Source organism: Chiloscyllium plagiosum, unplaced genomic scaffold, assembly GCF_037043375.1.
Source record: "Chiloscyllium plagiosum isolate Xiang-an unplaced genomic scaffold, Cpla_swu_hap1 HiC_scaffold_7, whole genome shotgun sequence".
Classification (NCBI taxonomy): domain Eukaryota; kingdom Metazoa; phylum Chordata; class Chondrichthyes; order Orectolobiformes; family Hemiscylliidae; genus Chiloscyllium; species Chiloscyllium plagiosum.
The window spans coordinates 27,315,942-27,329,224 of record NW_028270145.1 but is presented as its reverse complement, the minus strand read 5'-3'; the positions used below and the strand labels follow the sequence as shown (position 1 = coordinate 27,329,224).

General features: G+C 39.6%; 1 protein-coding gene across 1 annotated transcript in view; it reads left to right on the top strand.

The window, feature by feature from the left end:
* usp40 (ubiquitin specific peptidase 40) overlaps positions 1 to 13,283 on the top strand; it is a 135,769-nt gene that overhangs the window by 107,653 nt on the left and 14,833 nt on the right. Inside the window, exons 26-28 of the mRNA XM_087988867.1 lie at positions 2,329 to 2,423; positions 11,184 to 11,302; positions 12,180 to 12,245. Coding sequence (XP_087844993.1) covers positions 2,329 to 2,423; positions 11,184 to 11,302; positions 12,180 to 12,245 — 280 coding nt within the window. The remainder of the gene's footprint in view (positions 1 to 2,328; positions 2,424 to 11,183; positions 11,303 to 12,179; positions 12,246 to 13,283) is intronic.

Sequence of the window (13,283 nt, the reverse complement as noted above, 5' to 3'; positions counted from 1 at the left end):
CACTGATGCCAATTTCCCACAAATAGGAACCCACTTCATCCACAACAGTCTTTGAGTCACAGATTCATTTCACTAAATGTATGGCCCCTCTATCAATTGGCTCATGACTTAAGCAGCTCAATACCACCTTTTGTCATGTGTATCTCTTCTTAAATTTTACTTGTTTATGGGATTTTGAGCCCAGTGTAAAGGTCATGATCTAGTCCACCATGACTTAAGTAGTAATTTAAAAATTACCCTTGAAGCTCTTCAATTTGGTACCTAGTTCCTGTGCTATCTAAGCAGAACTTTGTTCTACCAATGGCATTGGTACTACCAATGGTCACAAAGACTTGCTTTTGTCCACACAGGCAAGTAGTGCAATCTTCTTAAATCATTGCAAATGCTGAGGCCCCTCTAATGCAATATTGTTTGACCCCTTTTCTCCTCACTTGTGATCTCTTATTGCGCCTTACTACACATAGATTGGGACTTCCCTATCCGAGGGGATGTGATACTTTCTGGAGCTAGTGTCCAGAAATCTCTTCTCTCACCTTGATACATTGCAACCTCCAAATCGGTAACGCTGAGTTGGAGTTTCTGTAGTTACAGACCTTTGCGACAGATGTGATTGCACTGGACCACTTTCCGGTCCTGAAACTCCCACAGACCGCAACTCTGACACAGTGTTCTGTCTCCCCATTGTGTGTTTGTTTGTTGAATGTAATTTATTAATTTAATCAGCCATGTAAAATTAATTGTAATTCTTTACTGCAATTTTGCTGTATCTGTTAAATGTTGATACTTTTTTTGGGAATGTTCTTGTATTTGACTTGTCTGCATGTCACGTACTTACTCCAAAAGCCCTCAATAATCTATTATTAAATCACTAGAAATGATAGACTGGCTGGTGGACTAGATCATGACCTTTACACTGGGCTCTTCCTAATGAGAGGACTGGGATTTGCAAAGTCCTCTATCCTATTTTAAACCATGTTTATAATGTGCCAGGAGCTGCCCTTTCTCAGCAGAATCAAATAACATTTATATTATCTCGATCCTTAACTACTAAAGCTCGTGACTGAAATATCGGTATGAAGGACAGTAACTTTATCATTAACAATTTTGTTGTGTTGTCCAATGACAGCATTATATGGGAGCTAGTATTTATGGGCAGGAAAAGCACTGTTCAGATTTTGCCAACTGGACAATTTCGATGTAACCAGAATGTTGAACTGCAATTGCAATGACTATTTCATTCATGGATCAACACAGGATGGCTCAAGCGTTGTGCTGCTAAAGTTTGGAATTTTTCAAGTCCTAATATTGGGTAGGACTGATGGCCCTGCTCACTTATCAATGACTTTACGGGGAATTGCGAATGTCTTCCTCACAGTCCTCTTGGGGTATACAGTTGAGATATTGATGGAATAATATTGAAGTGTTCGATTACATACTTCACTTCTTACTTTGAATTAATTTATATTGCGGTTTATTCCTTGAGACATTGTCATGTGTATCTCTTCTTAAATTTTACTTGTTTATGGGATGTGGCATCATTGGCTAAGCCCTGAAAAAGGTGGTATTGAGCTGCTTTGAGTCACTGCTGTCCTTGAGATATAGGGACATCCAAGATGCTTTTAAAAAGGGAATTGCAGGGTTTTGATCCAGTGATAGTGACCAAACAGCAGTATAGTTTCATGTCAGGGTGATGTGCATCTTGGAGGGGAACTTGCAGATGATGGTGTTCCTATGTATTTTTTCTGCGTATAATACGGGCTCACATACTGTACTCTTGACCTGCTACATGGTACTTGATCATGGGTTTAGAAGGTACTGTGGCAGGGGACTTGTTGAATTACTGCAGACTGGATGGTATAAACAGTTGGCACTGTACATCAGTAGTGAATAGAGTGAATGATTAAGGTGATGGATGGGGTGGTCAGTCAAGAAGACTGCTTCATCTTAGATGGTGTCAAGCTTCTAGAGTGCTGTTGGAGTTGCGCCCATACAGGCAAGTGGAGAGTATTCCATCACAATCCTGACATGTGCCTTGTAGATGGTGGACAGGCTTTGGGGAGACAGGAAGTGAATTAATGACTGCAGAATTCCTAACTGCCAGCCTACTCTTGTCTACCAGAAAGTCTCTGGTCAATAGTAATCCCCAGAATGTTGGTAATGTGAGATTCTGTAATGGTAGTGCCATTGAGCACCAAAGAGTGATGGTTAGACTGACTTATACTGACGATAGTCAATACCTGTGTGAAGGTTGCTTGCCATTAATCTGTTGGCGATTCTATCGTATGCTAGGATGAATTATGATATATCCTTGAAATTCTTGTATTGCAGATTTTTCATTGCGACAGTATATGGGCACTGAATTGGAATACATTGGCAATATTGAGATATCAGGGGAAGCTAGTCTAGAGGACTTAAAAACTCAGGTAAGTCAAGTCCTTATTGTGTTTCATTTTGGTTTTCCTGTGTATTGGTTGAAAATATCTGTGGTGTGTCTAGCTTGTAGAGCTATGAATGTTCTTCAGAAAGTCATTTTTTTAATTTACTGTTGGAACATGGGCATCACTGGCAGAGTTCTGAAGAAATGTCATACCAAACTCCGTGAGTTTCTCCAACGTTCTGTGTTTGCTTCAGGTTTCCATTTTTCAGAGTTGTGATCAGGATGCCAGCACACATCCAGGACAAGGATGTGGCAGTGTGGCTCAGTGCTTGGCACAGCTGCCTAACAGTGCCAGGGGCCTGGGTTCGCTCCCACCTTTGGGTGACTGTTTGTATTGAGTTTACAAATTCTCCCCATGTCTGCGTGGCTTCCCTCTAGGTGCTCCTGTTTCCTCCCACTGTCTAAAGATGTGTAGGTTAAGTAGATTAACCATGCTAAATTGTTCATTGTGTCCAGGGATGTGCAAGTTAGGTGGATTGGCAATGGGGAATGCAGGGTTACGGGAATAGGATGGGAGAGGTGGGATGCTGTTCAGATGATTGATGTGGGCTTGTTGGGATGAATAGCCAGTTTCATACTGTGGGGATTCTATGAAGATAATCTTGAGCTAGCAGTCAATACTGACCTATGTCATAAATCTGCTTAATTGGCAGCTCGTGCATCACCTTAAACATCAAATCAATCCACCACTAAAATAGTTGCAATTTTTATCAAAAATTGAACAACAGCAATTTATCCAGGCTTCTACAACAGTATCTATAAGAAGGTTTTAAGTGGAGAGGAATTTAAGTGCATACAAGACAATTTTCTGATTCAGTATGTGGATATACCTACTAGAGAAGGTGCAAAACTTGACCTACTCTTGGGAAATAAGGCAGGACAGGTGACTGAGGTGTCAGTGGGGGGGAGCACTTTGGGGCTAGCGACCATAATTCTATTTGTTTTAAAATAGTGGTGGAAAAGGATACACCAGATCTAAGAGTTGAAGTTCTAAATTGGAGAAAGACCAATTTTGACGGTATTAGGCAAGAACTTTCAAAAGCTGATTGGAGGCAGATATTCGCAGGTAAAGGTACGGCTGGAAAATTAGGAGCCTTCAAATGAGATAACAAGAATCCAGAGAAAGTATATTCCTGTCAGGGTGAAAGGGAAGGCTGGTAGGTATAGGGAATTCAGGATGACTAAAGAAATTGAGGGTTTGGTTAAGAAAAAGAAGGAAGCATATGTCAGGTGTAGACAGGATAGATCAAGTGAATCCTTAGAAGAGTATAAAGGAAGTTGGAGTATACTTGAGGGAAATCAGGAGGGCAAAACGGGGACATGAGATAGCTTTGACAAATAGAATTAACGAGAATCCAAAGGGTTTTTACAAATATATTAAGGACAAAAGGGTAACTAGGGAAAGAACAGGGCCCCTCAAAGATCAGCAAGGTGGCCTTTGTGTGGAGACGCAGAAAATGGGGGAGATACCTGAGTATTTTGCATCAGTATTTACTGTGGAAAAGGATATGGAAGATATAGACTGCAGGGAAATAGATGGTGACATCTTGCAAAATGTCCAGATTACAGAGGCGGAAGTGCTGGATGTCTTGAAATGGTTAAAGGTGGATAAATCCCCGGGACCTGATCAGGTGTACCCGAGAACTCTGTGGGAACCTAGAGAAGTGATTGCTGGGCCTCTTGCTGAGATATTCGTATCATCGATGGTCACAGGTGAGGTGCCGGAAGACTGGAGGTTGGCAAATGTGGTGCCACTGTTTAAAGAAGGGCAGTAAAGACAAGCCAAGGAACTATAGACCGGTGAGCCTGACCTCGGTGGTGGGCAGGTTGTTGGAGGGAATCCTGAGGGACTGGATGTACACGTATTTGGAAAGACGAGGACTGATTAGGGATAGTCAACATGGCTTTGTGCGTGGGAAATCATGTCTCACAAACTTGATTCAGTTTTTTGAGAAAGTAACAAAGAGGATTGATGAAGGCAGAGCAGTAGATGTGATCTATGTGGACTTCAGTAAGGCATTTGACAAGGTTCCCCATGGGAGACTGATTAGCAAGTTAGATCTCATGGAATACAGGGAGAACTAGCCATTTGGATACAGAACTGGCTCAAAGGTAGAAGACAGAGGGTGGTGGTAGAGGGTTGTTTTTTAGATTGGAGGCCTGTGACCAGTGGAGTGTCACAAGGATCGGTGCTGGGTCCTCTACTTTTTGTCATTTACATAAATGATTTGGATGTGAGCATAAGAGGTACAGTTAGTAAGATTGCAGATGACACCAAAATTGGAGGTGTAGTGGATAGCGAAGAGGGTTACCTCAGATTAGGACAGGATCTTGACCAGATGGCCAGTGGGCTGAGAAGTGGCAGAGGGAGTTTAATTCAGATAAATGCGAGGTGCTACATTTTGGGAAAGCAAATCTTAGCAGGACTTATACACTTAATAGTAAGGTCCTAGGGAGTGTTGCTGAGCAAAGAGACCTTGGAGTGCAAGTTCATAGTTCCTTGAAAGCTGAGTCGTAGGTTGGTAGGATAGTGAAGAAGGCGTTTGGTATGCTTTCCTTTATTGGTCAGAGTATTGAGTACAGGAGTTGGGAGGTCATGTTGCGGCTGTACAGGACACTGGTTAGGTAACTGTTGGAATATTGCGTGCATTTCTGGTCTCCTTCCTATCGGAAAGATGTTGTGAAACTTGAAAGGGTTCAGAAAAGATTTACAACGATGTTGCCAGGGTTGGAAGATTTGAACTATAGGGAGAGGTTGAACAGGCTTGGGCTGTTTTTCCTGGAGCGTTAGAGGCTGAGGGGTGACCTTATAGAGGTTCACAAGATTATGAGGGGCATGGATAGGGTAAATAGGCAAAGTCTTTTCCCTAGGGTTGGGGTGTCCAGAACTAGAGGGCATAGGTTAAGGGTGAGAGGGGAAAGATATAAAAGAGACCTAAGGGGCAACCTTTTCACGCAGAGGGTGGCACATGTATGGAATGAGCTGCCAGAGGAAGTGGTTGAGTCTGGTACAATTGCAACTTTTAAGAGGCATTTAGATAGATATATGAATAGGAAGGGTTTGGAGGGATATGGGCCGGGTGCTGGCAGGTGGGGCTAGATTGTGTTGGGATATCTGGTCAGCATGGACGTGTTGGACTGAAGGGTCTGTTTCCATGCTGTACATCTCTATGACTGTAAATTTGAAATGTGTGTGTGTGGTTAATTCCATATTGCAGGTAACAGTTAAATTCTTTCTTATCATAAGTGAGACTTAATGCATGATAGTCTTAGAGCAGCAGATAATAAGTAACAGTTGAGAATGTTATTTGTTATCGTTTTTGAGTAGAAGGTATGATTCATTTATCATTCCTTCTCCTCTTAATACATGTCTGCACCTGGACAGGTGTCCATGCTGGCTCCTCTTCACTTGTGCAACTCGAATGTTCGAGGAAGTACTCCAAATACTTCCAGAGTAGAAAATCCATTACTTAAGTGTCTTCTGTATCTACCCTATAGTTGGCTTGGCAATCTTTGAATCCAGACACAGGCTCTAGACCTCCATAATTGCTTTTTAGCTTCAGGACATGCATTTTCTGCTTCCACAGTAATGGCATAACGCAGGACATTGAGATCAGTGAGTCCCGATTAATTAAATTCTAGTTTTGAACACCGTATTCCTAATTCTAACAGAGTAGTCAAACTAATCTAAATATCCATAATATTAAACTATAGAAAAGCAAAAGCTTAATGCTGAAAATTAATGAAAGGGAATTATAGTTGGTTATGTTTTAATGAGTAACAAAAATTTGAACATTCCCAAAAAGGCAGAGGTGAAATAAAAACTATTGATAGTATTTATTCTGTACTCTCCATTTTCTTGCTTTTTTTTTAAACAGTAGCAAGGCCATTTGTAACTTGGTTCAGTCAGCAGAAAGTCCAAAGCATTACACTTATTCAAAGCTAAGCTTTTTGGAAGAGAAAGCTAAGATTATCTAATTCTTGCAATGCCGACATTCCTCAAAATATCCTCCCAAAACTATATTCTTACATTGCTACCCTCAGTGCAAATTTGTTGTGATGAAGTACAACACTAGTTAAAGAAAATTACATTTGCACACAGATGTATCAGTAATCCATTATCATGCCACAAATGATATCTGATAACAAACTATTCTTAGGTTTTTGGGTAATCTTATCAAAAGATCAGGGCAGGTGGATTGGGCGAGTGTCTGGATCTTGTTCATCTCCCTTCACAATTCCAATGTCTCAGCTAGGTGCTTAGGCCATTAAATACAATTTTTTTTAAAAAAGGTCATAACAATAAGAGTATAAATATCGTTGAGAACACTAGCAAGAAGTGTACTTCTCACTTATAAATTCAAGTCCAAATTTGGAAATATATTGATACCAAATTGCAACCTTTTTAGTGTATTTTGCAAAAATGACTTACTCCAAGTCAACCATGAAAACAATTTTAGAAAAATTTCCGTTTGGTGTGATTTTTAATGGTTCTGTCTTCCATCTTTGACAACTTTTCCTCAGTCTATTAAAACCCTCTTATTAATTACCAAGCTATCTTAGTGAGCCCTGGTAGAACTTTGTTGTTCTAATGATAGAAAACTTAGATTAAACATTTTCTACTTGATTGGAACATCACATTTTGTTTGTGATAGATAATTCATTTCCCGAATAGCCAAATATATTGAGTCACTTTATTACTTCAAAGATCCAAAGAGCAGCATTATTTGAGTAGCTAGTTTTGTCAAGATTGAATTTTACTTTCTCAAAACATTCTTCCCTTTTGCACGGCAATAAACTAGATGATCTGGACTGGTTTTCCCAGTTTCCTTTAATGAGAATGTGATTACCCTTTCTCAATAACTCATGAATTCATTATTAGAAGTTTTGGTTTCAAAACAAAAATGGCCACACTTGGTGATTTATCAGCCCCTACTCCAAACACCTGAAAGATGGGTAAGTGAGGTTGGAGATACTGATGCCAGGTAGGCAGACCAGAGTTGGAGAAACACGGAGTACCAGTGGCATGGAGTGTCTATAAGGATGTCACCACACTCGCCCAATAGCTTTCTCCTGGTGGTCTCCCCACTCGACATCTGATCCTATTGATGCAGGCAAAGTGCACATGGAACTGGCAATTAATGACTTAAGTGGCCCCCTTGGCCTCCTGAGGCAGTGTCTGAGCCAGCAAGTTCCCATTACTGGTGAAATGGTATGGTGTGAGAAGACATGCACAGCCCCTTCCTGACCTCTCTGCAGCATTTTGCGATTTTTACTGACTCCCAGCCTGTCCCCAGAGAGTCTGAAAATGTCAGGCCATTATGTCTTCTGACACTGCAGAATTCTTTAAACTGCTGGATCTTTTGTTACACCCTCAATATATCTGAGGTAGAGAAAGCCACAGCCATCCACTCAAGACAAAAGCCATTAGAACCTAAGAGTTTGATTTATCAAAATAAAATTTTCTGGTCAGTTTAGCAACTTCAAATTTAATAATATGCCATATATAAATTTACTTCCAATGGTGAAGTAGTTGATCGTTGGTGAGTTGAAAACAGAGATCAGTGGAAAATGCTTCGTTTTGAATCAAGTGCCATTTTACTTTGTTTTCCGAATACACCTTTGAAATGCCTTTTGAAAACTTGCAGAATTTTTTTTTAACTTTAGAAATTGAAAATCTGTTGAAACATCAGAAACAATTAGTACATAAGTAGTTTTTAAAATGTTCTTATTGCAATGGTAACATTTCAGATTAAGCTGAATTTTTAAAAAAATTCTTTGTGTTTCTGAATCCAAAATATCCCAGTACAGTAACCAGCAGAATTACCCTAAAATTTCCATTCAAATCACAAGCCATTTAAAATATTTAGAACTGGTAATTTTTATACGTGATAGACTAATAACTATATTTGGATTCACTTTCATCGTTTAAATAATAACCATAGACTACGCTGACTCTAACTATCATAATTTATTAGATTAGTTAACCTCAATAGTTGCTATTTAAATGTTTAACTGGGTTTGTTTACCAACCAGCCTGTCATGCTAAAAATATTATAAATATTTTCTCTTTTCATTGATATTTATTTTGAACAGGAAGAAGTGAGGATTGCCAATGTTGGCGATCAGAGTTGAAGAGTTTGGTGCTGGAAAAGCACAGCCGGTCAGGCAGCATCTGAGCAGCAGGAGAGTCGATGTTTTGGGTGTAAGCCGATGAATGGTTTATGCCCGAAATGTCGACTCTCATGCTGCTTGGATGTTGCCTGATCGGCTGTGCTTTTCCAGCACCACATTTCTGAGCAGCCCTGATTAGTGCAAGACTAGAAGCTTAGACAGAATGTTTTTTTCAGAAATACTCAAGTTCTGATATAACTAACAAAACATATACAGAGCAGGTAAAGTAAAACAAAGCAGCTCATATTTAAGAAAAAGTTCTTGTGAATTATGTTGTCATTTTCCTTTTACAGCAAACTTTCCAAATAAATGTAAATATTGATTGTAACTAGAGATAACATTATTCTAATTTTTAAACAAAATCTGCAACATTCTTGCACCAAAAGATGGAAAAAAATCAGATTTCCACAGCATGAGGACTCTGAAACATTCATGTAAGATTTTTAAAAGAATGTAGTTTCAAAAGATAAGGAACTGCAACTTATGATATTAGAAACAAGGCATAATCTTTCCCTTTCTCGTCCTTAATTCCAACAAGCTGTTAGTGAAGAAAATGTCATTGTGAATCACCATAGTCAGGTTCCCACTGCACCATGTTGACATCATTCACCTTAGTTAAGATCCTTCACCATTGTTCTCAGGAGACAACTTATTTGGGAATTTGCCCAGCCAGGTTGGCATATTTTCCTTTATGCCTATCTAAGAATGGAATTTCCTGTTATCATAGATTCATAGAGATGTACAGCACAGAAATGGACCCTTCAGTCCTACTCATCCATGCCGACCAGATATCCTAAGTTAATCTCGCCCCATTTCCCAGCTCTTGACCTATACCCCTCTAAATCCTTCCTATTCATATACCCATCCAGATGCCTTTTAAATGTTGTAATTGTACCAGCCTCCACCACCACCTCTGGCAGTTCATTCCATACATGAACCATCTTTTACGTGAAAAAGTTGATTCTTAAGTCCATTTTAAATATTTTCCCTGTTATCTTAAACAAAGCCCTCTAGCTTTGGACTCCTCTATCCTGGGGAAAAGATCTTGACTACTCACCCTATCCATGCCCCTCATGATTTTATAGACTTCTAGAAAGTCACCCATGAGCCTCTGATTCTCCAAGGAAAATAGCCCCAGTCTATTCAGCTTTCCCTATAGATCAAACCCTCCAACCCTGGCAACATTCTTGTAAACCCTTTCTGAACCATTTCAAGTTTAGCAATATCTTTCTTAAAGCAGGGAGACCAGAATTGAGCGCAGTATTCCAAAAGTGGCCTAACCAATGTCCTGTACAGCTGCAACATGACCTCCCAACTCCTATACTCAGTGCACTGACCAACAAAGGCAAGCATACCAAATATCGTCTTCACCATCCTGTCTACTTACGACTCAAAAAACTATGAACCTGTACTCCAAGATCTTTTTGTTTGGCCACATTCCCTAGAACTTTACCATTAGGTGTCTAAGTCCTGTCCTAATATGCCCTACCAAAATGTAGCGCCTCACATTTATCTAAATTAAATTGACTCATTGGCCCATCTGATCATGGTCCCATTGTACTCTGAGATAACCATTTTTGCTGTTCGCTGCACCAACAATTTTGCTGTCATCTGAAAACATACGAACCGTACCTCCTATATTTGCGTCTAAATCGTTTTTATAAATGACAAAAAGCAGTGGACCTAGCACTGATCTGTGGCATACAGCTGGTCACAGGCCTCTGGTTCAAAAAAGCAACCTTCAACCACCCCAATCTGTCTCCTAACTTTGAGCCAATTTTGTATCCAACGGGCTAGTCCTTCCTTTGCCATACTTCACCATTCTTCCACTGTAGGTTTTTTCCCTCTGGTGCTCCTGGAATTTTGTTGATCCTCAGATTTCATATTGTTCTTAGCTGCCTGTTTTCCAAATCTGTTAGGCTGACAAGCTCTCCCCAGTACTAACTCCCACTGTCCTGATCCCTTCTTAGAGAAAAAAGATTTCTCCACGCAGTCAAAATCTCCCTGTGTTGCATATTTTAATTTGTAAGTATACGGTCCCAGTAATTCTCAGCAGTTCTCCTTTTTTTTTCCAATGAATTGTTGGCAAGGTTGCACCAACATTCACAGCGCCAACAAAAGTCCTGATTTAAAATTATAATCCTTCACAACTGTAGCCTTTTGCTTTCTCTATTGCTGGGAATTGGTGCTGGAATCTCAGTTACAGGAAACAAGATGCAGATTGCCTCTTCAGGTCATAGTGTATGTTCTTTTCTGAACCCCACAATCTAAAGTCTTTCAGTGTAATTCACTTAGGAACATTAAGATAGTCACTGGAATAAATGTGCCATTCTCCACTAGCATAATGCTTACGAAAAGAGTGCACTTAGCCAAAAAAAAGTTCAAGCAATGAATTACGAAAGTAAAATGAAACTGCAGAAGGGTATGGATGGAGACTTGCGTATATAAAGCACAAAAAATAAGCAATAAATCATATTGCTGATTCACTGTGCATTTGTGTGCAGGAGCCAGTTCCCAAAAATGTACAGCTCTGGGTATTTTTGCTTACTGTGTTTTCTGTTCCCTCCTGCAGGTTTTGACCTTGCCTCTGCTGCAGGGTCTCTCTGTTCCTTCAATGGAATTCCTCAGAGTCTGGCTGGTGGAGAATAAATGTCCTGTCAAAATCCTACGGAACCAGCAGCAACAGCTCAGGTAGATTCCAGCTGCTGGCTCTGTGGGTAAATACCTGCTGCAGCTGCAGGAGATAGTCAGTTGATAATTACCCTAAACCTGTTCAAATTTTGTGACAGGACATCCGCTACAGACAGTTTTCCTGCAGTTAACATTAAAGTGAATGAGCTGGCTCACTTGTACTTGTAAACTTCAATCTAAAGGATGGAGAAACTCTCTCACAGATAATCATGCTGTCATAATTTATCAGGCCGAATGATTAGTATTTGAACTTGTTTTATGCCAGGACATTCTCTATATCTTGGACTACAATTTCTGGATCTTCATAGGGAATCTGTTTGTTTAATTATTAGCTCTGTAAATGTGACTGCATTTACTGGCCATAACAGCCTGAGAGGTTGGGGATTCTTGCACATGAAACAATTATGCCTCCAAATCTCTATATTTAGTCACATTGAGACGGAAGAAGCTAAACATAATTTTACCATTTACATTTGCAATGGGATGTTAATAATCAGATTTTAAATAATGAGTGGAAGAATCTGAGAAGGAATGTTTTTCACCTTGAGAATGGTGTAGATTTGGCTCTCTCTCTCTCTTTAATAGGCAGCGATTCTCGTTTGACAAGCAGCTAGATCTGCACTTGAGGTTCCATAACCACAGATCTATAGTACAACAGCTGGGAGGTGTGTTAAGACCAAAGAGCATAGGCACAATAGACCTCAGTGCTGTAAAATCTTTCTGTTTCTCCATCTTTGCACATTGATCCTATATGTCCTGCTGATGTTCTACATTCTGCTCCTATAAATTTAAGTACTGGACAAATTTGACACTTGAGATTTGTTATATTGAGAAGCATGTCTGGGTTCATTCCTGAGTTTTATTTTTGTCTCTGCAGCAAATTTAAACTGGGGTCTAGTGCAGAGATTGGAATTCAACTACTGCAAGCAGAAGAGAATCTAATGTAAGTATACTTATTGTTTAGTTTCAGCTTTTCGTTTGGACAATATTGGCATTTTTCGTTGATAATTTGAGAGTGTTGCAGAGATGCATTAACTCCACCAGATTCTTTTGTATAGTGAACAGTGGCCATTTTCATTGTCTCATGAGCAGGTTTCTGCACAAAAAAGAAAATGCCAGCTGCTACTTTTCTCGTCTAATGATTTAAAATTCACTTTATTCTTGCTTACTGCGTTGCTGAAGACAAATAAAGACTGGGTTAAATTGTGTGTATCATGTTTGAAGTTTAATCAATGCTTCCATTATTTCTTTATAAATTGCAGCCTACTTGTCTTGGTAATCTAAATTTAATTTATCCAGTAATAAGGCAGCAGCACTCTAGTAGTGTCCTTTCCAAACTTGCAGGTCTATAAAATTGGAATAGATGAACCAGAGAGCGAGAAATGTCAACGTGAACAGGATTTGACTGGCCTGAGGATTTTGTTGCTGGAGAACTGACTGCATCAGCCCATAGGTTGTAATTTGGACCCCCAAAATGGGGCAGAAAAAAACTTTCTTCTGTGTGGCATTTATCATTGTTCAAGGTGCTTTTGAAATGTAGTGGTTGTTTTAACATAGAAAACCTGGCAGTCAGTTTGGGTACAGTAAGTTTATACAAATAGCAACAAGATAATGACCAGCTAAACTATTTAAATATTTTTTGAGGGATAAAGTTTGGTTAAAGTGCTGCAAATAATTCTCTCTGCTTTTCAAAGTAATGCTATGGGTATTTCAAATCCATTCAAGTAGACAGATGGGCTTAAAAATGTGTTGCTGGAAAAGGGCTGAAGAAGGGCTTATGCCCGAAATGTCGATTCTCCTGCTGCGCTTTTCCAGCAACACATTTTTAAGCTCTGATCTCCAGCATCTGCAGTCCTGACTTTCTCCAAGTAGATAGATGAGTCCTTGATTTAATTTTTCATCTGAAAGATGGTTAATAAACCCAGGCATTTTACACAACTGTTCTTGCAGCTGTATTTCGATTAATATGTAGAGATGCAGA